This window comes from Mauremys reevesii, linkage group 1, assembly GCF_016161935.1.
Source record: "Mauremys reevesii isolate NIE-2019 linkage group 1, ASM1616193v1, whole genome shotgun sequence".
Taxonomy (NCBI): domain Eukaryota; kingdom Metazoa; phylum Chordata; order Testudines; family Geoemydidae; genus Mauremys; species Mauremys reevesii.
Genome location: NC_052623.1, coordinates 178,125,417 through 178,152,801, shown reverse-complemented (window position 1 = coordinate 178,152,801; position 27,385 = coordinate 178,125,417). Strand labels below are relative to the sequence as shown.

General features: G+C 39.4%; 1 protein-coding gene across 1 annotated transcript in view; it reads right to left on the bottom strand.

Moving 5' to 3' along the window:
- TMPRSS15 (transmembrane serine protease 15) overlaps positions 1–27,385 on the bottom strand; it is a 90,037-nt gene that overhangs the window by 46,178 nt on the left and 16,474 nt on the right. Inside the window, 7 exon segments of the mRNA XM_039544193.1 lie at positions 992–1,133; positions 3,439–3,589; positions 4,413–4,503; positions 14,733–14,876; positions 15,922–16,059; positions 18,538–18,647; positions 24,334–24,442. Coding sequence (XP_039400127.1) covers positions 992–1,133; positions 3,439–3,589; positions 4,413–4,503; positions 14,733–14,876; positions 15,922–16,059; positions 18,538–18,647; positions 24,334–24,442 — 885 coding nt within the window.

Here is a 27,385-nt window from a genome sequence, read left to right as displayed (position 1 = left end):
AATTATCAAAAGTCTCATGACTTTTTTCCAAAAAAAAAAAAGAAAAAGATAAAAGCCCTCCAAAATAAAACAAAATAAATTGTCATCATTTTTTGACCAGTTCTACTCATATGTTTACTAAGGCACCTAGAAGGATTGGTGGATCAAGCCTACAGAGTTAATATCAGATATATTGATTCTACACTGTGTTATATGCATGTTCTAAACACAAAATTATGGTTGCATCAAAGATTATTTAAAAAAAAAACCTCAAACAATATAAATTCCAAAATTTTAAATCTCTGTGGTCTCCACACAATGGCTCCTGTGAACTTTCCAGGAATGGTGTAGACAGAAGAGTATGGTGCACCAGAAAGGAGGTTTACAGCCAATGTTTTTAATGGCTCATAAACTTTAAATTAAAGTGTTGTTCAGGAGGAATGTTTGAATGGTGCCCCCAAACCTGTGCTAGTATTTGTCTCTAAAACCAGGCTTGGAACACTTGAGGCTTGCCCATTTGAACAAGGAAGTTATCTACCAAGCACAGAGTTTTCAGCTCTATTAAAATACAGATGTGCTTACATACTCAGAGCTCTATGAAATTTTAGCCATGTAATCCCTTACTGATGTCAGTGTGTGGCATGGCCAAACCACCTGGATACTCTGTAATGCTTTCAAAATATAAAGTCTAATATAAACATTAAAATAAAATTCCAGGAAACCTCCCTTTCTAACGTATTGTTGAGACAGGATTTGAGTTCTTCAGTGGGCCTTAAAAATTTAGATGATTTATTCTTTTATACTTTCAAAATCTAGGCCCTGATCCTCAACAGATGTAAATCAGTGTAGCCCTATGCATGTCAAAAGAACCTTGATGATATATGCCAGCTAAGATTTTGACCCCTGATTTGTAACTACAAACAAAGGTATAAGTAATTAAAGAGTTGAAAATGTTTAAAAACAAATATATTCACAGAAAATAAACATATACTTTACTTTAAAACTGACTTACTGGGAAGTGAAGGTGGAGTAGTGCTTGTTGGAACCAAAGTTGGTTCTGGATAAATACTTTCCTTACATTGTCCATTTATCAGTCCAATGTCATCCAGGGCAATATTACTTAGACCTGTTTTTTTAGAAGCATCAAAAATAACCTGAAATTCATGGAAAACATACATTTAGACTGTAATGCTAAATTATCTAACCATCTGTGCCTTCAAAACAGATTTTCCCTTCTTTCATGCATTTTTAATTTCTACCGTAATCTCTGGTCTGGAATTCCACTGGTGAGTCACTAGTGAGAAGAGATAATTCCCTGTTAGAAAACTCTGTGAAACAGCGCTACACAAGACTAGATTGGGGCTTATGCTTACAAACAGAGAGATCCACTATATATCAAATGAGTCAGGAGACTGAATACACAATTCTATAATTTCATTATCTATTATAATGAAGTTTCCACACACAGAATCTGAAATCATTATGGTTCAAATTCTCTGCTGGCCTTAATTGGCTTAGCTCCTTTGATTTCCAAGGAGCTGCACTAATTTAATCAGAAGAGAATTTACTGTTGTTATTGTGCCCCAAATCTACTGTTACCTACAGCAGGCCTATTACCAAATATTAAGTGCTGGTGATCTGAACAGCCAAATGCAATATTCTTCATGGTGTTATAAGGAAACCCATGTTTCCTGGAAGACTGACTATACCCATATTACAAAAGCATTTGTTTACTCAGATGGTAACTGCAATCTTTAGCATTCTTTTCCTGCAGTGGTTTTGCTCAAATGGCTGCTCATCTTCACCATCATCATAAGACTAGTCATCCCTAATACTTATGGAATGAATTTGTTGTCTAATCCAGAATAGCTGAAAGAATTACCTAGTGTAGTTATACTATAGACTAATTCTTTTTGATACAAGTAGAGTCATTTTTTTACCCGACTGGATATAAAAACATTTCCTTTTGAAGCAAAATTCGAATATATAATTATGTAATTAATTGGATGAACTATTTGGGAATCTAAAGTTTCTGGTTGAATCTCATTAGGGACAAATGCTTCGTATTTCATTCATTGTCAAGGTATTTCAACTTTCAATCAGATTTGGATAAGTTCTCAGATTTCTCTTGCTGTGACCAAGAGCTCTCTTTGGATACAAAGCTGGCTGTCCTCAGACATCAGTAAGTCTCCCTGTCCAACCATATCAACAACAACAATAATTTAAACTCTAGAAAATACACAGTCCAGTTCTGAAGCCCGTCTTCTCCATACTAATAATTATTTGACAGTAAGTGTCAGTAGACAACAAAGGATATTGCTTTTGCAGATGTGGAATACTGCAAACGGTTCCAAAGGTTGTTGAAAAATAAAGTGAAAGAGAGTTAGCTTAAAGTAATAAAAAAGATTAATAGCTTAACTGTCATAAACAGATAGTTAAGGGTTAAGGTCTCTTTTAGCTGTAAAGGGTTAACAAGCAGTACCTGAGGAACACCTGACCAGAGGACCAATCAAGGGACAGGATAATTTCAAATCTCTGTGGAGGGAAGGCTTTGTCTGTGTTCCTTGTTTGCTCTGTGTGCTCTCTTTGAATCTAAGAGAGGCCAGACATGTCTCCAAGTTCTCCTGGAGTATTTCCTACTATCCAGTATAGTATAGTGAGTATTAGAAAGGCGAATTAGTCTTATAATTTGATTTCTACATTTGCAATTGTGTGTTTGCTGAAGGAAATTCTTTATTTCTGTTGCTGTTACTTTGATTATGCTGAGGAGGAGGGAGGGGAAGTCTCTCCAGTTTTTATAAGTTAGACCCTGTATTTTTGCATCCTGGTAATACAGAGATAGTGTACTTTTTTCTTTCTTTAATAAAATCTTTTCTTTTTTAGAACTTGATTGATTTCTTCCCTTGTTTGGATTTTCAGGGGAAGGGGAGGGGGAAAAAGTGAATCCCTCTTTGTTTGATTCAAGGAGTTTGAATCAAGGTATTTTTCCCAAGGACTAGGGAAGGGGAGGGGGAGGGGAGTCCCTCTTTGTGTTGAGTCAAGGATTTGACTCGGTGTGTAATCTCTCCGGAGCAGGCTGGAGAGAGGGAAGGGGCGGGGAGGGAAACTGGCTGTTTCTCTCTCTCTGGTGAGATTCAAGGGGTTTGAATCTGTGTTCACCAGGGAAAGTTTTGGGGGAACAGGTAGTGTGTCAGACACTTAAAAACTGACTGGTGGCAGCGAAAACCAGATCTAAAGTAGGATTTTAGTTTAGAGGAGTCCATGCAGGTCCCCATCTTGGAACCCAACAGCTCCAAGTGGGGGAGAAGACCTATGACATGGTAGGCAGTGGTGGGATGGTATTAAGAACCAGGAGCCATTGAGAGCTATTTTTTCCCTCTAGAGCAGGGAGGCAGCCTGAGAAGAGGGGGAGGGGGGTAGAAGTATTCAGCTTCTAACAATATTAATAGCTTAACAAACCTTAAAGTCAGATGTTTCATTTAATGTTACTTGTCCATAATTCCAGTTGTTTCCATAATTTCCTTCTTTCTGGAAAACTGTCTTTTCCATGTTATTGCTATTCACGATGTTAATACTTAAACGATAAACATTAGTACCATACATATGATACCTGGAGGGGAAATACCAAGATTTTATGTTATCCTATCAGACTGGAATTTATCTAGATGAGTGAATAAAAAGAAATATCATACTGAAAATACTCTTTCAAGCTTTTCATTGCATACATAACTTTATGAAGTCAAGACGGGTCAAAAACTAAAAGGTTTTAATGTATTTTCACTCAATAAATTCTGGGAATTTGTTTCTAATATCCCACAGACATTTGTAAATTTCTACAATACAGGGTATCTAAAGAATATCATATTTAGACTCTGATAACTGATATTCTACACACATTTTGATTATGACAGCATTCCTCCAATATGTGTCACCAGACTTCCAGCATGTGTCATTCTGAAGGACTAGCATCTGAAAGCTCAACAAGCTAGAATGGTACTATAATATGAGGTTTTCAGCCTCATGACTTAATTACGGGTTTTTGGCTGTGTGCTAAAGGTTGCCAATCCCTGCTATAGGGCCTGATTCAAAGCTCACTGGAGTCAATAAAGACTCTTATTGACTTTTGTGGATTTGGATCAAGGCCCACATTGTAATTTCTTATGGAACTGGATAGTTAGAAACCTGGGGTGAAATCCTAGCTGCAAAATTCCCATTAACTACAATAGGGCCAGGATTTCACCAGAGGAATCTCTAGTTTGTCCAAACTCTTTGCAGAACTGTGCTTCACTCCTGCTGCATGCCTAAGCAAGGTTGTAGACTTTGAACCAATTGAACAAATAATTTATGACAAAAAATACATTTACATATGATTTCATTCTTAATTAAAGGTTATACTTAGTAATTATGTAACTTGCAGATGCTTTCCAACGTACCAAAAACTTAGACAAAATTGATCTGAAGCCGGAACTAAAGGCAAGCTCTGCTGTCTTGCTGAAAGTCCTATGGGTGTTGAAATATAAAATCCTGTAAAACAATAAATATCTTTCATTGGTAATCAAGCTGATGAAGTTTGATGATGACACTAAATTACTATGGTCAAGAAAAAGAATCTGGTTAGTAAAAAATACCAGAAACAGCAGTGTTAACTGCAGATAGAGCGAAATACACAGAAAGAGTGGGGAGTGTCACAACAGCAGGTGAAAATGTAAGTGTAAAATTATGCATGTTGGTAAGCAATAGTTTTAAAACTTCTTATATATTTTAATGGGCCCTTAACCTTCACAATGACTGAGCAACTACTCAAGGGGTGAGAATCTGGCCCCATTGAAGTTAGTGGGAATTTCACCAGCTGGGGCAGGATTTAACCCAAGGAGTTTATAGTGAATTAATCAAAGTCTGCCCTTATGACAGTTGTACACGCTTTTGGAGAGAGATTATTTCCCACTCCGTACCCTCCATACCACATAATGGGATGTGGGGGGAGGAAAAAAAGATTAGGACAATAATTTGTCATAGATGGAAGCAATATCAACATGAAACATACATTGTTTGGTAATGTGTTTGCTAGAGTTATCTACATTCATTCTTTGAGGCTAGGAGCCCAAACTTTCTTTTCCAATGTGAAAATGCTAAATGGGGTAAAATTAAGTGGAGAAACACTCTCATTTCAGATCAGAAAGACAATGTTATCCACAGAATTAAGAGTCCTAAAGGTGAAATTCTGGTTCCAGTGATGTCAACAAGAAAACTTACAGATGCTAGAATTTCACCTCTGTTGTATAGATGCTTCATGTCTGCAAGATTCATTCAAATACATAAAAGATTGGTTTGTAGAATGAAATCCATATTAGGTCCTTCATTTCTGTATTGATTTAGAGATGCTCATAATCATGGATTCGTAGAATCTAAGACCACTGTGATCATCTAATCTGACCTCCTATATAACGCAGGGCACAGAACATTCCGCCCCGCAAAAAAAATCCCTAAAGAATATCTTTTAGAACAACATCTAATCTTGATTTTAAAATTGCCAGCAATGGAGATTCTGCCACAACCCTTGGTAAATTGTTCCAATGGTTAATCACTCTCACTGATAAAAATGTATACCTTATTTCAGGGTGGGCAAACTTTTTGGTCTGAGGGCCACATTGGGGTTCTGAAACTGTATGGAGGGCAGGTGTAGTGTATTAAATTGCTCCCTGTAGGAATGTGCTACTTATGGTGTACTACTTACAGCTGCCAGTCCTGGTACTCCATAAGTAGCATATTTCTACAGGGAGAAATTTGATACACTACACACTGCCCAGCAGGCACTTGCAGCCCTGCCACCCAGAGTGCTGGCGACACGGCGAGCTGAGGCTACAGAGGAGGGGCCATGAACTAGCCTCCCTGGCTGGGAGCTCAAGGGCCGGACAGGACAGTCCCGCGGGCCACAGTTTGCCCACCTCTGCCTTATTTACACCTTTGTCCAGTTTCACCTTCCAGATATTGGATTGTGTTATACGTTTCTCTGCTGGATAAAGAGCCCACTATTGAATACTTGTTCACCATGTATGTTCTTATAGACTGTAATCAAATCATCCCTTAACCTTCTTGTTGTTAAGATAAATAGATTGAGCTCCTTGTGTCTATGAATAGAAATATTTTATAATCCTTTTAACCATTCATGTGGTTCTCCTCTGACCCCTCTACAATTTATCAACATCTTTCTTGAACTCTGGACACCAGAACAGGACACAATATTCCAGCAGTGGTTGCACCAGTGCCAAATAAAGAGAGAAAATAACCTCTCCACTCCTACTCAAGATTCCCCTTTTTATGGATCAACAGAACCTTTTAGCCACAGAGCTGCACTGGGAGCTCATGTTCATATGATTATCCACCATGACACCCAAATCTTTTTCAGAGTAACTTCTTCCCAAGATAGAGTTCCCATCCTGTAAGTATGGCATACATTCTTTGTTCCCAGACGTATACATTTACATTTAGCCATATTAAAAATCATTGGCTATTACCCAGGATGGGCAGGGATGGTGTCCCTAGCCTCTGTTTGCCAGAAGCTAGGAATGGGTAACGGGATAGATCACTTGATAATTACCTGCTCTGTTCACTCTCTCTGGACCACCTGGCATTGGCCACTGTTGAAGACAGGATACTGGACTACTGGACTTTGGTCTGACCCAGCATGGCCATTCTTAAGTTTTTATTGCTTCAGCCCAGTTTACAAAGCAATCCAAATTGCTCTGAATCAGTGGAATGACCTGTCATCTTCGTTATTTACCACTCCCCCAGTTTTTGTGTCATCTGCAAATCTTATCAATGATGATTTTATGTATTTTTCCAGGTCATTGATATAAATGTTAAATAGCATTGAGCCAAGAATCAATCCCTACAGGACCCTACTAGAGACACACCCTTTTGTTGATAATTCCCTATTACAATTACATTTTGAGACCTATCAGAGTTAACCAGCTTTTAATACATTGAATGTGGGTCATGTTAATTTTATATCACTCTAGTTTTTTGTGGCACCAAGTCAAATGCCTTACAGAAGTCTAAATATATTACATCTACACTATTACTTTTATTAACCATACTTGTTAATTTCACCAAAAAAAGACGTGGTTAGCTTGACAGGATCTATTTTCCATAAATTCATGTTGAATGGCATTAATTATATACATCATCATCATCATCATGTTCCTATTACGCCTCTGGTGTTTAGGGCAGTGATGAAGCTCCTCCACTCCTGTCTGTTTCTGGCAAGTCTTTCAATGGTTCCCCAGCTATGCCCCAGGTTTTTCAGCTTGGCTTCCACAGCTCGTTGCCATGTTGTTTTCGGGCAGCCTCATTTTTGCTTGCCTTCAGGTGTCTATCTTATTGCCACTCTGGTGATGGAATCAGTTTCCATCTGAAGCACATGACCGATCCATCTCCAACATCTCCTGGCAATGATGGTGCTCAAAACCTCTTGGCTGCACTGTATCCACAGATCTTGGTTTGAGATTTTTCTGGGCCAAAAGATACAGAGGACTTTTCTGAGGCAAGTTGTATGGAATGAAGACAGTTTGGATATGTCATACTTTCTCATTCCCCAGCATTCTGCACTATAAAGTAATGTTGAAAGTACAGAGCTCTGATAAATCTTGAGTTTGGTTTTGGTTTTGTTTGTTGATGATTTCCAGACTGTATTTATGCTCCTGAAGGTGTTCCTGGCTTTATTGATTTTGTTCTGGGTGTCCTGGCTTGTTCCACTGTTCTGACTGATGGTGCTGTCCAAGTATGTGAATGTTTCTACATTGGTGAGAACATAATCCTCTATCCGTAATGGTGATGGTGAGGCAATATTAAACATAATGATATCTGTCTTATTGCGGTTGATTTTTCAGTCCAATTTGGTGGCTGAATGTATTGAGTTGAGTTGTTTTTTCTTGTATATGGTGTTTGGTATGTGATAGGAGAGCGAGATCATGTGCAAAGTCCAGGTTTCAAGGGATAAGAAGAGTGTCCATTTAATGCCTCTTGGCATGTCTTCTGTTATACGCTCCATTACCCAGTCAATGGCAATGTTGAAGAGGATTGCAGACGTGAGACACCCCTGACGTACTCCTGTTTTGACTTCAAAACTGAGCTCACTGTGATCAACACTTCATGTAAAGTTGAAATAGAAGCTTTTGGTGATGTTGATTATATGGAGAGGGATTCCATATGCGCTGGTCCTGTGAATGCTATCAAAAGTCTTCTCAAAGACTATGCAGTTTATGTAGAGTTGCCATTGCCATTCTAAGCATTGTTCTATTATGTTTCATAGAGTGAAAATCTGGTCTGTGCATCCATGCATTTTCCAAAAACCAGCTTGCTCTTTTCTGAGAACGTCATTGACTGCCTCTGATATACGCTGGACTATGATCTTATACAATACTTTGCTTGGCACAGATACAAGTGTGATACCATGCCAGTTATTACAATCACGGAGTGTTCTTTTCTTTGGTACCTTCACTATTCCCCCATTGGTCCACTCATTCAGCACTTTTTCCCTTTCCCTGACTTATGTAAATAGAGGGGCCAGAATAGATGCTGCTAACTCAGAATTTACCTTGAACAATTCTGCATTCAAGTTATCCTTGCCAGGAGCTTTCCCATTTTTTAAGGATTTGATGACTTGAATGATCTCTTCCTTAGTTGGGGTGTCTGTGTTGATATCAAGATCTTCTTCTGCCTCCTGGATGTTTGCTTCCTCTTTAGGTGGTTCTCTGTTCAGCAATTCTTTGAAATGCTCTGTCCAGCACATTTCTGGTTCTTTTTCGGTTGTTAGAAGGTGTCCTTGTTTGTTCCTAATGAGAGAGTTTGTTGGTGTCTGCCATTTGCCACTGATAAACGGCGTCATTTTGTAGACGGTTCCTTGTTCACCATGAGCAGCTGCATCCTCTGCTTGTGTTGCCAGATTATGAATATAATGCCTTTTGTCTGGTCTCACAAGGCGGTTGACCTCCCGGTGTGCCTTGCTACACTGCTTGCGGTATTTGTCCTTTAGCTTCTGGGATTTTGTGTCTAAAACTTTTTTCTTCAGGGCTCATCTGGTTTCCATGACGTTCCATATGCTGGGTGTAATCGACTCCTTCCTTCTCTTCTGCCTGTAGCCTAGACAGGCTTCACTGCTCTGTTTATAAATTGCTGTTACTTTGTCCCACTTCTGTTGATCTCCTCATCTGCGTTCCCTTCCTCTTCATCAAGGTCTGCAAGTGCTTGAAACCTGTTCTTTAACTGCAGAATGAAGGCTTTCTGTATTTCAGGGGACTTTAGCTTCTCAATGTTATAATCTATGTCCCTTGTTTGGTGGACCCACACTTCAGTTTTAGCTCGATGGAGGCTGTCACAAGGTGGTGGTCACTGCCAATATCTGCACCTCTTCTCACTTTCACATCTGTCAGTGAGCATCGCCATTTGCCATTGATCATGATATGGTCAATCTGGTTCTTATCTCTGTCATTTGGAGAACACCATGTCAGCTTGTGAATTTCATGATGTTGAAATAGGGTTCCGCCGATGACTAGGTCATTCATATTACAGAAATCAATTAGCCTTTCTCCATTTTCATTCATGATGCCATATCCATGTCTTCCCATTGCTCTGTCATTGTTTGTGTTGTCCTTACCGACCTTGGCATTCAGGTCTCCCATGACGATAGTTAGGTCGTGGCGTGGTAATCTCTCTAACTTCACCTGTAGTGTAAGGTAGAATTTGTCCTTTACTTCTTCATCACTGTCATTTGTCATAGCATTATGTCATTCAGCATAGCACTGAATCAGCGTGATATTATTATGTTTCCCTTTCAGTCTGGCTCTCATAAGTCTGCTGATGGACTTCCATTCAAGCAGGGAATGTTCCACTCCCTTCTTCAAAAGGGTGGCAACACCCTTCCAGAATTGTCCATCGTTCCATCCAGAATAGAGCAAAGTTTCTCCTGAGGCTGCTGTTAATCTTCCTGATCCCATCCATCTGTTCTCACTGACACCCAGGATGTTTAAGCTTTAACGTCTCATCTCTGCTGTGACTTGAGCTAGCTTTCCTGTTTTGTACATTGTCTGTACATTCCAAAAAACAAGTTTGTTTTTTGTCTTGGTATTCAGCACTTCAGTCTTCATGCCAGTAGCTTCCTGTTGGCTTTCACCACTGGCAGTCATACAGGTCATTGACTCCTGAAGGCCATCATACACAGTAAAGGTCGATTTCTCTGTCGCTGTTTCTGTAGCATATTTTGTTTTTTACGAGACAGGGTGTCATAAGTAGTTAGTTAAGGGTTAAGTTCTACCTGTAAAGGGTTAACACAGACCTGGTGAAACACCTGACCAAAGGACCAATCAGGGAAGAGAATTTGAAAATCCCAGAGAGCAGGAACTTGGGTCTCTGTGTTCTTTGTTCTGTGTTCTTAGCCGTCTGGAACTACACCAGCCCAGACGCTTAATCAAGTCTGCTCATCTTTCTGAACTAATTTCTTCTATTCAAGCTAGTGAGTATTAGAAGTACTGGGTAATTTCATATAAGAATCCTGTGTCTGCAATTCTGTGTGTTTGCATTGATTATTCGTAATTTTGCCTGTATTGGTTGTACTGAGGAAAAGGGAGAAAGTCCTCCAGGGACTAACATTCTGGACTTTGTAAGCAACCTTCAAAACACCCTCCGAGACTCTTGGGCCCTTGCTCGAGAGAACTTAAGAGGTGCTCAAGCGGAGCAAAAGGTCTGGTATGATCGACATGCCAAGGAGCGGTCCTTCAAGGTAGGAGACCAGGTTATGGTCTTGAAGGCGCAACAGGCCCATAAGATGGAAGCGTCCTGGGAAGGACCATACATGGTCCAGGAGCGCCTGTTAACTACCTCATAACATTCCCTGATTCCTCTTTAAAGCCTAAAGTGTTTCATGTTAACTCTCTAAAGCCCTTTTATCCCAGAGAATTACAGGTCTGTCACTTTACAGTTCAGGAAGGAGATGACACCGAGTGGCCTGAAGGTGTCTACTACGAAGGTAAAAGAAATGGTGGTGTGGAAGAGGTGACCCTCTCCACAACCCTGCAACGTCTGCAGCGGCAACAGATCAAGGAGCTGTGCACTCACTTCGCGCCCTTGTTCTCAGCCAACCCAGGACGGACTGAGCAAACCTGCCACTCCATTGACACAGGTAATGCTCACCCGATTAGGACCCCACCCTACCGAGTGTCACCTCATGCCAAAGTTGCTATTAAACAGGAGATTGACAACATGTTGGAGAGGGGTATCATCCGCCCTTCTACCAGTGCATGGGCATCTCCAGTGGTTCTGGTCCCCAAAACAGATGGGGAAATACGCTTTTGCGTGGACTACCGTAAGCTAAATGCTGTAACTCGTCCAGACAACTATCCAATGCCACGCACTGATGAGCTATTGGAAAAGTTGGGACGTGCCCAGTTCATCTCTACCATTGATTTAACCAAGGGATACTGGCAAGTACCACTGGATGAACCTGCCAAGGAAAAATCTGCCTTCATCACCCATGCAGGGGTGTATGAGTTTACTGTGCTTCCGTTCAGACTGCGGAATGCACCTGCCACCTTCCAAAGGCTGGTGGATGGTCTCCTAGCGGGATTGGGAGACTGTGCAGTTGCATACCTCGCTGATGTGGCCATTTTTTCTGATTCATGGCCCGAACACCTAGAACATTTGAAAATGGTTTTAGAGCGCATCAGGCAGGCAGGACTAACTGTTAAGGCCAAAAAGTGTCAAATAGGCCAAAACAGAGTGACTTACCTAGGACACCAGGTGGGTCAAGGAACCATCAACCCCCTACAGGCCAAGGTGGAGGCTATCCAACAGTGGCCTGTCCCAAGGTCAAAGAAACAGGTCCAATCCTTCTTAGGTTTGGCCGGATATTACAGGCGATTTGTACCACACTACAGCCAAATCGCTGCTCCACTAACTGATCTGACCAGAAAAACCCAGCCAAATGCAGTTAAGTGGACTGATGAGTGTCAGGAAGCCTTTATCCAACTTAAGGCAATGCTCATGTCTGACCCTGTATTACGGGCCCCAGACTTTGACAAACCCTTCCTAGTTACCACCGATGCATCTGACCGTGGGGTAGGAGCGGTTCTAATGCAGGAAGGACCGGATCACAACTTCCATCCTGTCGTGGTTCTCAGCAAGAAGCTGTCTGAGAGGGAAAGCCACTGGTCCGTCAGTGAAAAAGAGTGTTACGCCATTGTGTATGCCTTGGAAAAGCTACGCCCATACGTTTGGGGACGGCAGTTCCAGCTACAAACCGATCATGCTGCACTAAAGTGGCTTCATACTAACAAGGGAAACAACAAAAAACGTATCAGATGGAGTTTAGCTCTCCAAGACTTTGATTTTGAAATTCAACACATTTCAGGAGCTTCCAACAAAGTTGCTGATGCACTCTCTCGTGACAGTTTCCCAGAATCTAGTGGCTAAAAAGTGTTCTTTACATGTTATATGCTTAGTAGTATATGTAATAGTGCATGTGTTATTACTTTGTTGGTTTTACAGTTTAGGAGGAAATCACCGCCAGTGCTCCCACTGTTGGTGATTTGGGGGGCGTGTCATAAGTAGTTAGTTAAGGGTTAAGTTCTACCTGTAAAGGGTTAACACAGACCAGGTGAAACACCTGACCAAAGGACCAATCAGGGAAGAGAATTTGAAAATCCCAGAGAGCGGGAACTTGGGTCTCTGTGTTCTTTGTTCTGTGTTCTTAGTCGTCTGGAACTACACCAGCCCAGACGCTTAATCAAGTCTGATCATCTTTCTGAACTAATTTCTTCTATTCAAGCTAGTGAGTATTAGAAGTACTGGGTAATTTCATATAAGAATCCTGTGTCTGCAATTCTGTGTGTTTGTATTGATTATTTGTAATTTTGCCTGTATTGGTTGTACTGAGGAAAAGGGAGAAAGTTCTCCAGGGATTAATAAGATTAGACCCTATGAATGTCTATCTTGGATTCATAGAGATTGTATATTTTTTTTCTTTTTTTATTCTTTTAATAAACTCTTTTAGGTTCAGGACTTGGTTAAGTTCCTTAACTGTGGATTCAGGGGAAGGAAGCTAGGCGCCACTCTGTGGAGACAAGGGTTGTCTCCAAGCAGAGAAAACAGGGAAGGGAGAGGGAAGTGAAAGGAATCTTTCTCCCTCTGTGATTTGATCTGTGCTTCCCCAGGAAAGTCTCTGGAAGGAGGAGGGGGGAACAGAAGGGTGTCTCGATTCACCGAATTAATCGAGTGGTGGCAGCGAGAAGGAAACCTACCCTAAGGGTTAGGGTGGGGGGAGAATACCTGTGGGTCCCCATCTTTGAACTCACAAGCTCAAAGTGGGGGTGAGACCCTAGGACACAGGGTTGTTAGCCCTGTGCCTAACCCCCAACCTGGAGGACCAGGGTATCTGTTTTGTCTGGCCCCTCACTCACAGACCAATCTGGCATGATTGAACCTACCAGGAGCAAAAAAACCCCGCCAACACAGACTCTGGGGATCATTAGAGCATGCAAGCTGTCCCGCCACAACAAGGCACAGACAGAGAGGACCCTCCTTTAATTATTTATTAATCAAGTCCCATATCAGCCATTCCATGATCCTCAACTAAATTGAAAAAGTTTTCTTTAGAAGTAGGTGAATGAGAGATGAAATGGAAACAAGTCATCCCTATTTTGAAAATGTCTGCAAATATTTCAAGCAATGTACTTCTTTCTGACCCTTGGTTCATTAATTCTCTGAGCAATCTGAATCAATTTGGGGAAACTTGTCCAATAATACATATAGGTTTTCTTTGGAGTTTATGCTGTTTATATGTATTATTATGTAGCATGCATCATTTTGGCAAGAGGAATGGCACCGTATAATACAATATGATGTGAAGAAAGTGAGGTGAGGGTTAAGTCTAATTTAAGTTGAAAGTAAATCTTTTATAGTGTTGGTTTCAAGTATTATGCTGATTTGGTTCTGAGGCTTGTTGAACGTGTATTATCTCTTTTGCTTTTTTGGAGAGAAGCGAACAAAATTGAACGTTTTTAATATCTGTGTATAATGATGCAAGCTCATATGTTTACATCAGACTGAGGCAGTAGAAATCTTAATGTTGAAATAATGGTAATATTGCATATAAGAACTGTCAGTTTAGATCTAGTGAGGTGAAAGAGGAAACATCTAGAATAAATGAAAAATTCAGAGTTGAAAATCACTGCCAAATGTTTTACTATATGAATTCCATGAAATAACATGAATTCCATGTTATTTCAACTAATTTGGCTTGCAGAATTTGAGAATGAAAATAAGATACTGTTCTCAAGACTGTTTAGGGAGTGTACATTTATGCATTACAGCCAGATGAATACTTTATACCAAATAATATATTGGGTAATTTTGACTTTTTTTCTTCAAGTACCTTATATTTCTGCAGATTACAATTTTCTGTATTTAATTAATCACTGAATAAATTCTGAATAATTCTCAGTCTCACAAACAGTTTGTTGCGATGATTGAAAGTGAAATTCAAACTACATTGATTAGAATTGATTGGGCTGACAGATCATATGGGGATATTTTTGTTTTCCCACTGAATAAGCATAAACTCCAGATTCAGTTTTCTAGAATGAGTATTCACAATTACTAATTCAAAATGTGCAGCCCATGAATATTCTCTATTTGTTTAAAATTAACTTTTTTCTTTGGATGTTCCTTCTATTAAACTCTTTGCTATAATTTGTTCTTACCTGACAAGTTGCCATATGTATGATCATAATCAGGACCAGACATAAAGGGAAAGGTAGGCCCACTAATTCTCTCCCATTCATTTTTAAAATCTTGAATCCAGTAACAAAAGCCATCTTCAAAATTGCAGTTAATTTTTTCATTATCTGTGAATAATATCAGATAAGAGCGTGAGATTGATGATTTCATCAGCATGTCCAACTGTGCATTTTTATGAAAAAACAGTTTGAATTTTTAAGAGTGCCTATGAAGATTGCAACATATGGCCATTTTTGATTCACTCCGCTCAAGAGCAACATTATAAAGTTGAAACAGTGTATATGTTTTCCTAATTAGCCTAAACTCCTTTATGTGCTGTAGTATCCATGGAGTTGACCCTAAGTGCTCAGGCACTTAAGAATTCCTTTGATGCTTGATAGCTAAACAATATACCATTCTCTTTTCTCCTCCTTTCCTTGTGTTCACTCCAGCATTGTTTCTTTTGAAGGCTTCCACGATTCTTTTTCTTTCCCACACTATCTTGCTCAGTATTATTCCTCAATAAGAAGGAGATCTTGTCTTCTGCCCACCATATTTTCTATTGCAGCTCACACCTTATGCAAGGGTTCCCAGAGCACAGGAATCTTGGCCAACCAGCTGCCTCGTGTAGCTGTATTCTTCCCCAGGGTCATGCCTTCCTCACCCCCATTACTCAAAATGCAGCATCCTAGACAGCAATCACCTGTCCAGCCTATGACTAATTTTTTCCTGACTATCTGGAAACATCTAAGTTTAACTCATGTAGTTGTCCTTCATTTGTCACAAACAGATTGGCTACATTTAAATTTTCTTCCAATATTTCTATTGACTGAAGCTGATATGCTCCTCTATTTCCTTTAACTGTTCTAGTACCATCACTCATTGCAATAAGTTAAGCCACCAGTAACTACACAGTTTAATTCAACGTCAAGTGAGCAGATACTGAACAAATGGTAATGCCAATGATTTTCAATTGCTCATTCTTAAATATATTTCTTATGACATATCCACGAGCTTTAGTTTTATTAAACCTATAATATAAATAATATTATAATGTCTTGATACTGCAATCAGTTCCACATAGGCAGATCTTAAGGCTACACAGATTCATGTTGAAGTCAATGGAGCTTCAAAGAAGCAGAAGGGCCCACCAATATGGATCCAGACACTTACTGCTTAGCTCACTGGTATAAAATGTGGTATATGTTGCTTTGAATCCATTATAATTTTCAGAATAATCTGTAATAAACTCTGCTGTAGCCTCATCAGAAAAAATGTAAACTGTTCCAGGATTTGTCCCCCAGAGCGAAGCTAAGAATAAATAAAAAAGCAACTATCAGTTACAGAAGGTAATTCAATGTCACTTAAAATAAGTGGTGCTATTATAAAAAGAGAGTGAGCATGACTGTTTCTTTCAATTCTGAATAAATCCCTCTTTACAGAAGTGGTAGCTCTATCTAAAAAAACAAACAAAACAGCATTTTTCTAATTAGCTAAAATATAATTACTTTTGTGAGGTAAAGCTCTGCCCTCAGATCTGCACATCCATCTTACTTTAACTTCAGCACAGATACCAGCTAGTGAACAAAGTACATTTTCTAATATAATGACTGTAACTAACCTATGGTTGTGATTTAATTGTATTTTGCAATATCTAACTATTCACATATTCGCTCTTCAACTTCATACTTATTTCCCTGTAAATATTCTGGAGTTTTTGATACATGTATATAATCCAAAACTCTAAGACCAGAAGGTCGACTACATGATTTCATTACTTGAGCTTATCCCCATGGTTTGGTAATTAATATTTTTATTTTTAGAATCAAAGAACTTTAAATACACTATGATTACTTTGTAATTTTATTTTTTAAATAATGTATACATTATAAAACTATGAAAAATATAACAAAATCAATTACAGTGTAGTCAAAAATCATATATGACTGGGAATTCTAAAAATTATTTATGAAACTAAAGGGGTAATGCAATAAGTAACTCAGTCATGTACTTAGCTTCCTGGTTATGAGCATGAGCCAATACCCAACTGAGGTCAGTGGAAAGACTCAAATTAACTTTAGGGGGGAGGAATAGTTCAGTGGTTTGAGCGTTGGCCTGCTAAACCCAGGGACCTAGACAAATTAGAGGATTAGGCCAAAAGAAATCAGCACTTAGGACGGAAGAATCTCATGCACTACTACAGACTAGGGACCAAATGACTAGGCAGCAGTTCTGCAGAAAAGGACCTAGGGGTTACAGTGGACGAGAAGCTGGATATGAGTCAACAGTGTGCCCTTGTTGCCAAGAAGGCTAAGGGCATTTTGGGCTGTATAAGTAGGGGCATTGCAAGCAGATCAAGAGACGTGATCGTTCCCATCTATTCAACGTTGGTGAGGCCTCATCTGGAGTACTGTATCCAGTTTTGGGCCCCACACTACAAGAAGGATGTGGAAAAATTGGAATGAGTCTAGCGAGGGCAACAAAAATGATTAGGGGGCTGGAGCACATGACTTATGAGGACAGGCTGAGGGAACTGAGATTGTTTAGTCTGCAGAAGAGAAGAATGAGTGGGGATTTGAGAGCTGCTTTCAACTACCTGAAAGGGGGTTTCAAAGAGGATGGATCTATATTGTTCTCAGTGGTAGCAGATGACAGAACATGGAGTAATGGTCTCAAGTTGCAGTGGGAGAGGTTTAGGTTGGATATTAGGAAAAACTTTTTCACTAAGTGGTAAAGCACTGGAACGGGTTACCTAGGGAGGTGGTGGACTCTCCTTCCTTAGAGGTTTTTAAGGTCAGGCTTGACAAAGCCCTGGCTGGGATGATTTAGTTGAGGATTGGCCCTGCTTTGAGCAGGGGGTTGGACTAGATGACCTCCTGAGGTTCTTTCCAACCCTGATAGTCTATGATTCTATGAAATCTTTAAAAATATGCCAAAATGATAATTTAAAACTAGGGTGATATAGATATGTATGTACCAAATTATTCCCTTCTACATTTTTTTCCTTCTTAGCAGAATGGAAACTCTGTGTGGAAATCCCTTGTAATTCTCCCTTCATGGGATATGTAGTGCCCCATGGAAGAGGCCAACATTCAGTCTCCTGGATCTACAGATCTTGGAGAGAGCTAATGGTGGTAAAGTGCATATGGGTGTCCTATGCCTTTATACTACCACCAAATCTTTTCCCCAATGATTCCTTCAGCTCCTGGGAAGCATGGCTGCTGCAGAAGCAATACTACCAAGGGATCTCCCAACTGAAGCTTCCTGATCCCCCACAAAGGAACCATGCGTGTATAAGGGTGAGGTGAGATAATGTCACAGAGGCAGAATTTCATCTTTCTTCAATATATATCCCTTTCTCCATCCAGACACTATTTGTAGTGCACATTTCCCTTCTCTTACAAAGGCAAAGAAGACTATAATGATAAGGAAACCTCCCAACTTTTTTTATAAATATGTATTTAAACCCCTTATCAAAATATGGAGGTTGCTTACATTTTTTTTTTCAGGTAAAATACAGGTGGAATCCCACTTCTTTAAAATAAGACACAGTGGTAAATACTATGCCTTGGTGATCTTCTGATTTATTTAGACCATAAGCCAAATAAAGCATTAAAAAGTGACTCTCTCCTTTGTATTTTGGAAAAAAAATTAGCAAGTTACTTTAAATGAGTAAGCAAATATGTTTAGATCAGAACTCTTCAGAGAAAAAAGTAATTTGGACAACTATATACATGCATTTGATTCACCTCAAAATATAATAATGATTGAAAAGTAATCCTGCCTTACCTCTTAAAATCTTGCTTGGTCCTGTACCTTCATAAATATTTAAAATGTCCGCATATTGTTGGGTATGAAAGGAAGTGAAGTTTAGTTTAATGGATAATCCTTGATTTGTACTAAAATAACAAAAACAAAAGAAAAAAAGTAAGATTATATGCTTCAGTAATTTTCCTTTTCTGTAGTAAATTAACTGTTCATATGAAGGCTGTTTAATGAATAGTTCAGTAAGGTTATGGGAATTGTATTATCAGCTTTTCTAATCTGTGCAAATCATGGTGAAATTTTAGATGAAGCATTACACTTTGTATAATAGCAAAAGAGAACAGACGGGAAAGCCTCTTCAACATTGGAAACTGTAGGAAAGATAGGGTACAAAACAAACCTCACTTAAGCAACTGCTTAATTGATTATCCATAACACCTTTTTAGGGTTCTTTTAATTTTGCTTAACTAGAGAAATGGACTTGAGAGTTGAATTTTAGTTGTATAGATTTTTATTAAATATCCTAACCAGCAGCAACTAATATAATAAGATGTAGGAAGACAAAACTAATGTTGGACTATGATTTGGATAACACAAACTAAAAAATTGGTTGATATAATCATTCAGGTTTTCAGAATCAAATTAAACAACCACAATAGAAAATAATATTTACCCTCAATTACTATCTTGGGAAGGTGACTTAGTTTAGATATTTGACCAAAAATCCCTTAGAACAGGGCCCCGCTTGTGTCATTTGTTTATCAATTCCGATGTTGCTAACAGAGAGGAAAAAAACAATCCAAAGCTAGATCACAACACAGTTTGGTCAGTTACTTTCATAACAATTCACCAACGTCTCTTTCCCAATGGATCTATAGTAGTCAACTGTTATTACCTATTTCCCAATGAATTATATTAGCTCCAGGATCTAACTAACACTCCTAACCATCTAACATACTCATACCTTTATGACAAACTGTATAGAGTGAGTGTAGTACAAGAATCTTGTACATTTGGTCTCATTTTATGTCTATATACACCTAGAATTTAAAAGGCAGTATGAAACCATTCATTATGGTAGCTGAATGCACTTTTTTTTTTACAATCTTAGTAAACAACATAAACTTTTTTCATTTCTAAAGCTACTTTACAATAATCTTGATTGGAACCTATTACAAAGCAAGGACACACACTATAACTGTGACACTCTTTAAAGCACATATACAAGCATGTACACTTCCTTACTAAGTAGGTACCTAGTTTCAAGAAGTGGTCAGTTGACTAATTTGGGTCATCACCTAAGAGAAAGTCTGTATCACCTGATCTTTGCTTAGTGGTCAGCTTTTTAGCTCAGTTATCATTCACAGTAGGTGTTCACATTGCAAATACAGATGAAGCAAAAAACAGACACAACTATAGTTTTTCCCCAGTGGGCTAGTAGGCAACCAGAATTGCTGGAAAATAGAAACATTCAGTTAAAGACTTCTATCCGAGATAGATACTTAATGTCAGCAGGAGGAGTTCCTGGTGGCTGGTCCAGGACCTTAGTCCAGATGCCTTTGGTTTTCAGGAACTGATGTACTGAAAGAGACAGGCCCTTTGATCCCGTTTCTATTGGGGACACGCCTTTTGATCCCATTTCTGCTGGGTGGTTCAACTTTATCCCTTTTCTTGGAGGTGCTGGAATGGACCAATCAGATGGTGACCCATACGACTTCAGAAGATTTGAAATAACCAACCAAATTAAGAGTTGTCCTTTCTCATCATCCTCTCAGGGAACAAGACATCAGCTTTTGAGTTCTTGCAACCGGGATTGGAATATTCCAGGAGCTTTATGCAACATGCTTTTTTACACCAGTTTGTGTACAGCAAGTTAGGTCATAGCTGTTGATGCAACCATCTTGAGATGTATCTTGAACACTAGCTGGTTTGCTCTGGTCAGCAACTAACCACCACAAATTGCTTTCTGTGACCCCCTTTGCAGTGCATCTTTTGGCCAACTCTGCAGTTACACTTGCTCAAGTTGCAGCTTCTCCAGCAACTCTCTACTAGTTGCTGAAATCTCCAAAGTTCATATAATTTATACAAAGTCCCTCCATATTCTTTGATACTCTTTAAACTTGTTATAACAGTCCATTATACAATGCAAAATCAGTTCAAGAACTCTTGTTCTCCAACGGGTCAAAACAGCTGTATAAATCTTCCATTTCTGTTCTCCTTCTTTCAGCAACAATGGTGAGACTTTGGTATGTATGGCTGAGCTGAGTCCATGCATTATATATAACCAGTTACATTTCTGATTATTCCACTCTGTGCTCAAGTGTCCTTATAAACTCACTGTTCGGTTTCAATTTCTTTTATTTATTACCTCTCTGACTACAGGTGTATTTCATTAGCTTGACAGCATAAACATGCTTGATTGCAAACATTAGGCTTATTTTATCACTTAAACTAAAATAGATCAATATGAACACAACCACTTTCTTTCCTAACAATACTGCCCATGAATAAACCCTGTCATTAAAGTCTTCAATATTTTGCCCCAAACTGTATCACCTATAGTTGCCTTTCCTTTTATATACATTTTAATCATATTAGATTTAATTAAGTTCCCTATTTCACTAGTGTATCTGGCACATCATATAATATCAATGTTTGATACTAAATAATTTTTTAATTCATTCATTCACAGACAGGAAAAAGGGGAAGTCTTTTTAGCTCCATCCATACACTCCTGCAAAAGCCTGCAGCAACTCTGATTTTTCTCAAACTATTGAAGAAACCTAGATGTTAGACCTTGAGTTTTTATTCTCTTGGCCATTTGTTCTATCTTTTCTAAAAGGCTTTAATGCTTGGGCAAATCCTTATATAGTGATAACTCATAACCTTGGTTACTACCAGAGCCTACAGATTCCTTACATACATAAACATGTACTTCAGGGTTTGAACCTTCTAATAATTTGGAATCAAAAGTTGAAATGGGTAGCTCTTTTTTTTTAAACTGGTTGCTAATTTGTGGCCATCTTCTGATACTTGGCTTATGATGAGTATCACCTTAATCCCCAAGTAGCCTCATTTAAGTCAAATGAACTTTTGTGGAGTATTGCAATAATCAACAAGAGTAAAGATTTCAGAATCTGTCACTTAGTCCATGCTACCTTCCTCCTTGTTCCAAAACCACAATTTAAGTTCAGAAGAACCGTGGTTGTCCAACCTATGAGTTGGCTCTATGCCTTCACTTCTAAGCATCGCACAGCAACAGGACCTCCCAGGGGGAGGGGGTAAGTGGGGCAATTTGCCCCGGGCCCCACAGGGGCCCCGCGAGCCACTCCGGGTTTGCGGCGGCGGGTCCTTCAGTGCAGCGGAAGACTCAGAGTGAGTGAAGGACCCACCGCTGAACTGCTGCCGAAGCCTTGGAGCGCCACCCGGTGAGAACAAGTGCCACAAGTGGTGGGGAAAGAAAAAAAAAGCCGCAATCGGTGGCCCTTAGGCTGCTCTACCACCACTACTTCATTCTTTGGTGGCAATTCAGCGGCAGGTCCTTCCCTCCGAGAGGGACCCACTGCTGAATTGCCGCCGAAGGCCCGGCCCTGCCCCAGGCCCCCTGAATCCTCTGGGCAGCCCTGCACAGCAATCTGTTGCACCAGTTCAATATCACAAGTGCTGCATACTATTCCCCCCCATCACATTCTCCATATTTTTTCTAAATGATTCTCTCCATACTCTCCCCATCAGAAATACATGATGGTCCAAGATCTATAAGTCCACTGCCAAAATCAATTAATCTTTCTAGTAGAACCATTAATTTGTTCTTCTCTGTGGTTGATTACCAATGGAAGTCCAAATACAATTTGAAAGCAACAGTCTCAACATATCTGTCAGAACCAGTTAGGAGATACACATGGAACAAGGTTTCATGCAGCTTGTACTCCTTTTTATTTTCTTTTTGTGGCTGTGCACAGATAGAAACATATATATATATATATATATTTATGAAAATAAAAAAATGAATAATGCTGTGAAAAGTAAATGCACTGGGAGAGGACTTGTGTAATTAAATATGATGGAGTGAAATTGACCACACTGTTGGTATCATATTATGTTTAAGCTTTTAGTAAAAAAAACAACAATGAAATTATTTCTTTGTTAAGGAAACAAATAGAAAAGGGAACACAGCTCCCACTGGCCACTGTTCACTGCTCCAGGCCAATGGGGGTAGAGGGAAGTGGCAGACAGCACATCCCTCGGCCCACAGCGGTTCCCGCAGCCCCCATTGGCCTGGAGCGGCGAACCATGGCCAGTGGGAGCCGTGATCGTCTGAACCTGCAGACGCAGCAGGTAAACAAACCTGCCTGGCCTGCCAGGGGGCTTACCCTGGTGGGCTGCATGCCAAAGGTTGCCAGTCCCTAGTGTATAGTATATACAGCAGTATAAACAAATCACTGTCTGTATGAAATTTTAGTTTGTATTGACTTCGCTAGTGCTTTTTATGTAGCTTGCTGTAAAACTAGGCAAATATCTAGAAGACTTGATGTACCCACTGGAAGACCATTGTGTACCCACAGGGTACATGTACCCCTGGTTGAGAACCACTGCTCTAGGGGCTAGGTAATAGCAGTTCATATTTGGACACATATGCATAATCATAATTCCTCTTGGAGTAATCATAGCCTCTACAGCAACATTTGAAAGAGTGTAGTGTATGGTCCCCTCACTAGCCTACCTGGAGGCAGCATAATCCAGACAATTATTCACCATGCTTCAAATTCTGGGAAACATCAGGCTAAGGAGCACAAGTTGTCATGCATCTGAAGATAAAATCTGACTCTTAATATATAGTACCCACTATATCTGATTATTAGTGTTTGCCAGAAATTACTAGTGAATGGCACTGCAGATATCAGAAGCTGAAGAGCGGTCAATGTGTTTATAACAAGGAAAACACAAGACTTAAATGTACTGCTGACTAGTTGAGATAAATGGGCATGTTAAGGACCTGCTGTGACAGAACAACCTCAAAGACTGGGGACTTTCAAAGGAGCCTGTGTGATTTAGGATTCCAATTGCCACTGAGTTTCAGTAGAATTTGGGTGTCTAACTCCCAAATTAATCACACTCATTGGGTACATGAGGATCACAAGACTGCCATCTTTTACAAAGCCATTACAAGAGCCTTTGCCTCTCAAAGTACTTTTGAGTTTGCCACTTGGCATTGAGTGGGATTTTCAGAAGCAACTAAGGCCCAGATCCTTGAAGATAAGTCCATTGAAATCAATGGGAGTTAAATGTCTAAAAACCTTTGAAGAGCTGGCCAAAGTGACTTAGGAACAGAAGTCCCATTGACTTCCAGCAGAGACTTGTGCCTAAGTCACTTAGGCATGTCTGAAAATCCCACTGGTCAACAACAGCGTTATCTCTTTCAAAACTACTGCTTTGAAGGTAATATTTCCAGTAATATTTTATGAAAGACAATATTCTGCGCTATGGAGAGTCAATTGAGTGGCAATACACCCACATTATCCAGAGCAGACATGTACTTCCATATACAGAAATTCAGTACCCAAGGTTTCTCACACCATCCCTTCCACCTCATGCATCAAATATCTTAAGTGAGAAAACTGATGGCATATTTAACTCTTGAAGTTTGTGCCTTGTTTTAAGGAAAGCTGTGTACAGAAATGGAAGAAATTTCTATTGTACATTTTACAGGGACATCTTAACAGAGAATACAAAACACAAGGAATAAGTTCTGATATACAGGAAATGAGAACACCTTACAATCAAATAGATGCTAGGTAACAATGTTTTGAAGCTACTTACCGTATAATCCACTGACAAACAATATTTGAATTATAAGGCTTTGGATAATTAATAGAGTGGAAAGATCCAGAGGAGCCAGTCAACATAAATTTTCCATCACAAGTTGTAGCTGTAAAGAAATAATTATTAATATTTGCCATAGAACAATATGAAATTTGAAGGTATTGCCGAAATTAAACTGGACTCAGAAACAGGCTTACATCCACAATTTTGAAAATGTATTATAGGGAACAATCCTGCATTGACAGAGGGATAAGCTAAATGACCCAATAGATCTTTCCTATCTCTAACTCCTATAACTGTATGATTTCACAATACAAGCTTGACTTTTTTTGTCTCACTGACACTTTATGGAAAACACTGTACAGTAGCCAGAGACAACATTGCTTATCTAGCCATTCATTTTTTTGTATTCTCCTTCTCTATTTCATTATTATTAAGTGCATTTGCAGAGAAACAGGATCTTGCCTTTAGAGTTCATATTTCCTACTGCTCATTCATCCTTGAACTCATGAAGGATGTAGTTCACACCTTTTTTTTTTAAATCAATGAATTTAAGCAAAAACACAAATGCAAAAAGCCCAGTAAGAACTCATGAAAATGGACAAAGTTTTACGTTTGCACATTTTGAATTTCATAGGGTATTTTTTTTGCTAAAACAGAGGGATTGTCCAAATCTTACATTAAATACTCTTCCTGTATCCTCACTGACATTGATCATTATGGTAGTCTTATTTTTAAAATAACGTAAGTGTTTTCCCCTACACTTTCTATTTACCATTTAGATATTTTACTTGAAAAATGGACAGTTACTATATTTTAAATGCAATGCCACATATTACTCAGGGAGCAAGAGAAAGTTGGTCAATTTGATACAGACCATAAGAAGTTATATATTGTTAGTAAGAAATTTTTGTCTTTATTAATATGGATGTGGCTATTACCCCATTATTAATAATAATAATGTGTTAATTTTATAAAGTGCACAAAGGTGTGGTATTTTCTTATAGAGGTGTAGCAAAATAGGTGACAGCCTCGTAGAGTTATCACCCCATCATGACTAAGGCAAAGTTTGGCATATGCTTTGTTTGTTCAACAATATCCTTTTGCTCCTCTCCCATCCCCCTTTCCTTTATCTGCTCTCTCTCACTATCTGCCCCTCATCCAACCCTCCCCATCACAGACCCTGGACTGACTGTAAGAGGACTACACAACACAAGGGCATTAAAGCATCAATGCACATATCCAATCAGGCGATTTCCCCAACAGTCACAAAGGGTTAGTGTTTAAAGGTACTGGCACAGGGCTAGCTGGAGTTGTCCCCTAGCCACCTCACTGGTTACTTTGGGCTGTTCCAACTACTTCCCTTGCAGAGAGAGGAGGCATCTCTGGTCAGGGCAAGGCAGAGTCTGAGCTGTCATTTTAACTCCTTCTGCCTCATTGCTGGAGCCTCTGGGAAGCTCCAGCTGCTTCCCTTGCTGGGACAGAAGAAGGTCCTTTTAGTCCAATGTGTGATTTCCTGGAGATTGCTCTTGTTGCTTCTCCATCCCAGGAGAATCTGGACAGCTCCAGCCACTTGTCTTGGGGGCTGGGTGCATTTAGGATTTAATCCTGCTCTCATTTAAGTCAATGACAAAACTCCCATTAACGTCAAAAGAGTAGGATCCAGCCCATCTGTTTCATGTGCAGAATCTTTTCCTGCCAATGAAGGTTTACTTCTTCACCGCTAACGTAGGTTAATCTCTTTTAGCCAAGTAACAATGCTGTGAAGTAGGTTTATTACGGTAGACAAAAACAGGGTTGTTAGCACCCATTATGAAAAATAATGCTCCCAAGGGATGAGCCTCCAGACTCCCTTTCCTTAGACTGATGTGCTATACTGCTGCATTTCCAACAAAACTGTTTAATAATATAAACAGTTTAGGCTTTCCCTACTTCTCTGGAGACTCCTTAACTGCTTTTTCTAACTGCCCTTCAGTATTGCCTATTGATGCTGCTGCCCATAGCAGAGCCAGAAGGAAACATTTTATTGATAAAACTAGAAAATGAATGTATTTTTCATCATCTGTTGTCTGAATCTCTGCTTAAAAGCTTATAGATTTCACTACACTTTGTCAAAGGCAGGAAGAAACTGTTAGAATTTCACCTTTCCTGTAATGTATCTATACATCTCTAGCATATGCTAAACTCAGTAACACTAGAGGGAGAAATAAACCAGGCAGGAGTGTGGTGGTGGGGGGGAGGAGGAATCAAGTTTAGTTGTTTAAAGGGAAATAGCACTTTTTGTGTGCAAAAGCACTTGCAACAAGAATTATAAATTGGCTATGAATCTCATTGTAAAACTCTGTGGCACTTCTGAAAAGCCAGACAATTTTATTATACGGCTGTATTAAGTCACTCTGGGGGATGGGACAGGAGTGAAAAATCAAAGAGGTGGAAAACTTGGCAGGTCTCCCAAATGTGTACATGGCTTATTGCCATTCTGTACACTGGCTCTGCAAATGTTGCTAAGAAACCTAAATATAGAAGCCTGGAAAAGCTCTTCATTTTGAGCATAAGATTTAAGAATCAAAATCTAAAATAAAGGTGATGGGCCAAATAACATGTTGTCCAGAAACCAGACTTTTATTTTCCCCCAGGCGGTGAAGAGCAGCTTTCAGTGAAAATGTGAACTGAAAAGAATAGGTTGGATGCTTGATCCACCAGGCACAAATTAAAAGGAAAGGATACCACCAGTAACTCCCTAGAACAGGCTGTAACTCCTGGATTTTGCTTTGTGAATACTCTATATCAAGCTCCTGTGTGACATAATTGCACATCATCTCTGTCTTAAAGACCCACGCAAGTTTGGACTCATTTTTACATATTCAATGCAATCGAAAGAAATGTTGGTATGAGTAAGAAATAATGTTCTGATTTTTCAAAGGAACTGAGCATTCGAAGAGTCCACTGAAGTCTCTCTTATTTTACAAGTGTTTCTATTAGTTCTCTACAAAACATAAGCAAAATTTGTGAGCAAAATTGACCTCAAAAGCAAACGTGGTCCTGCCTC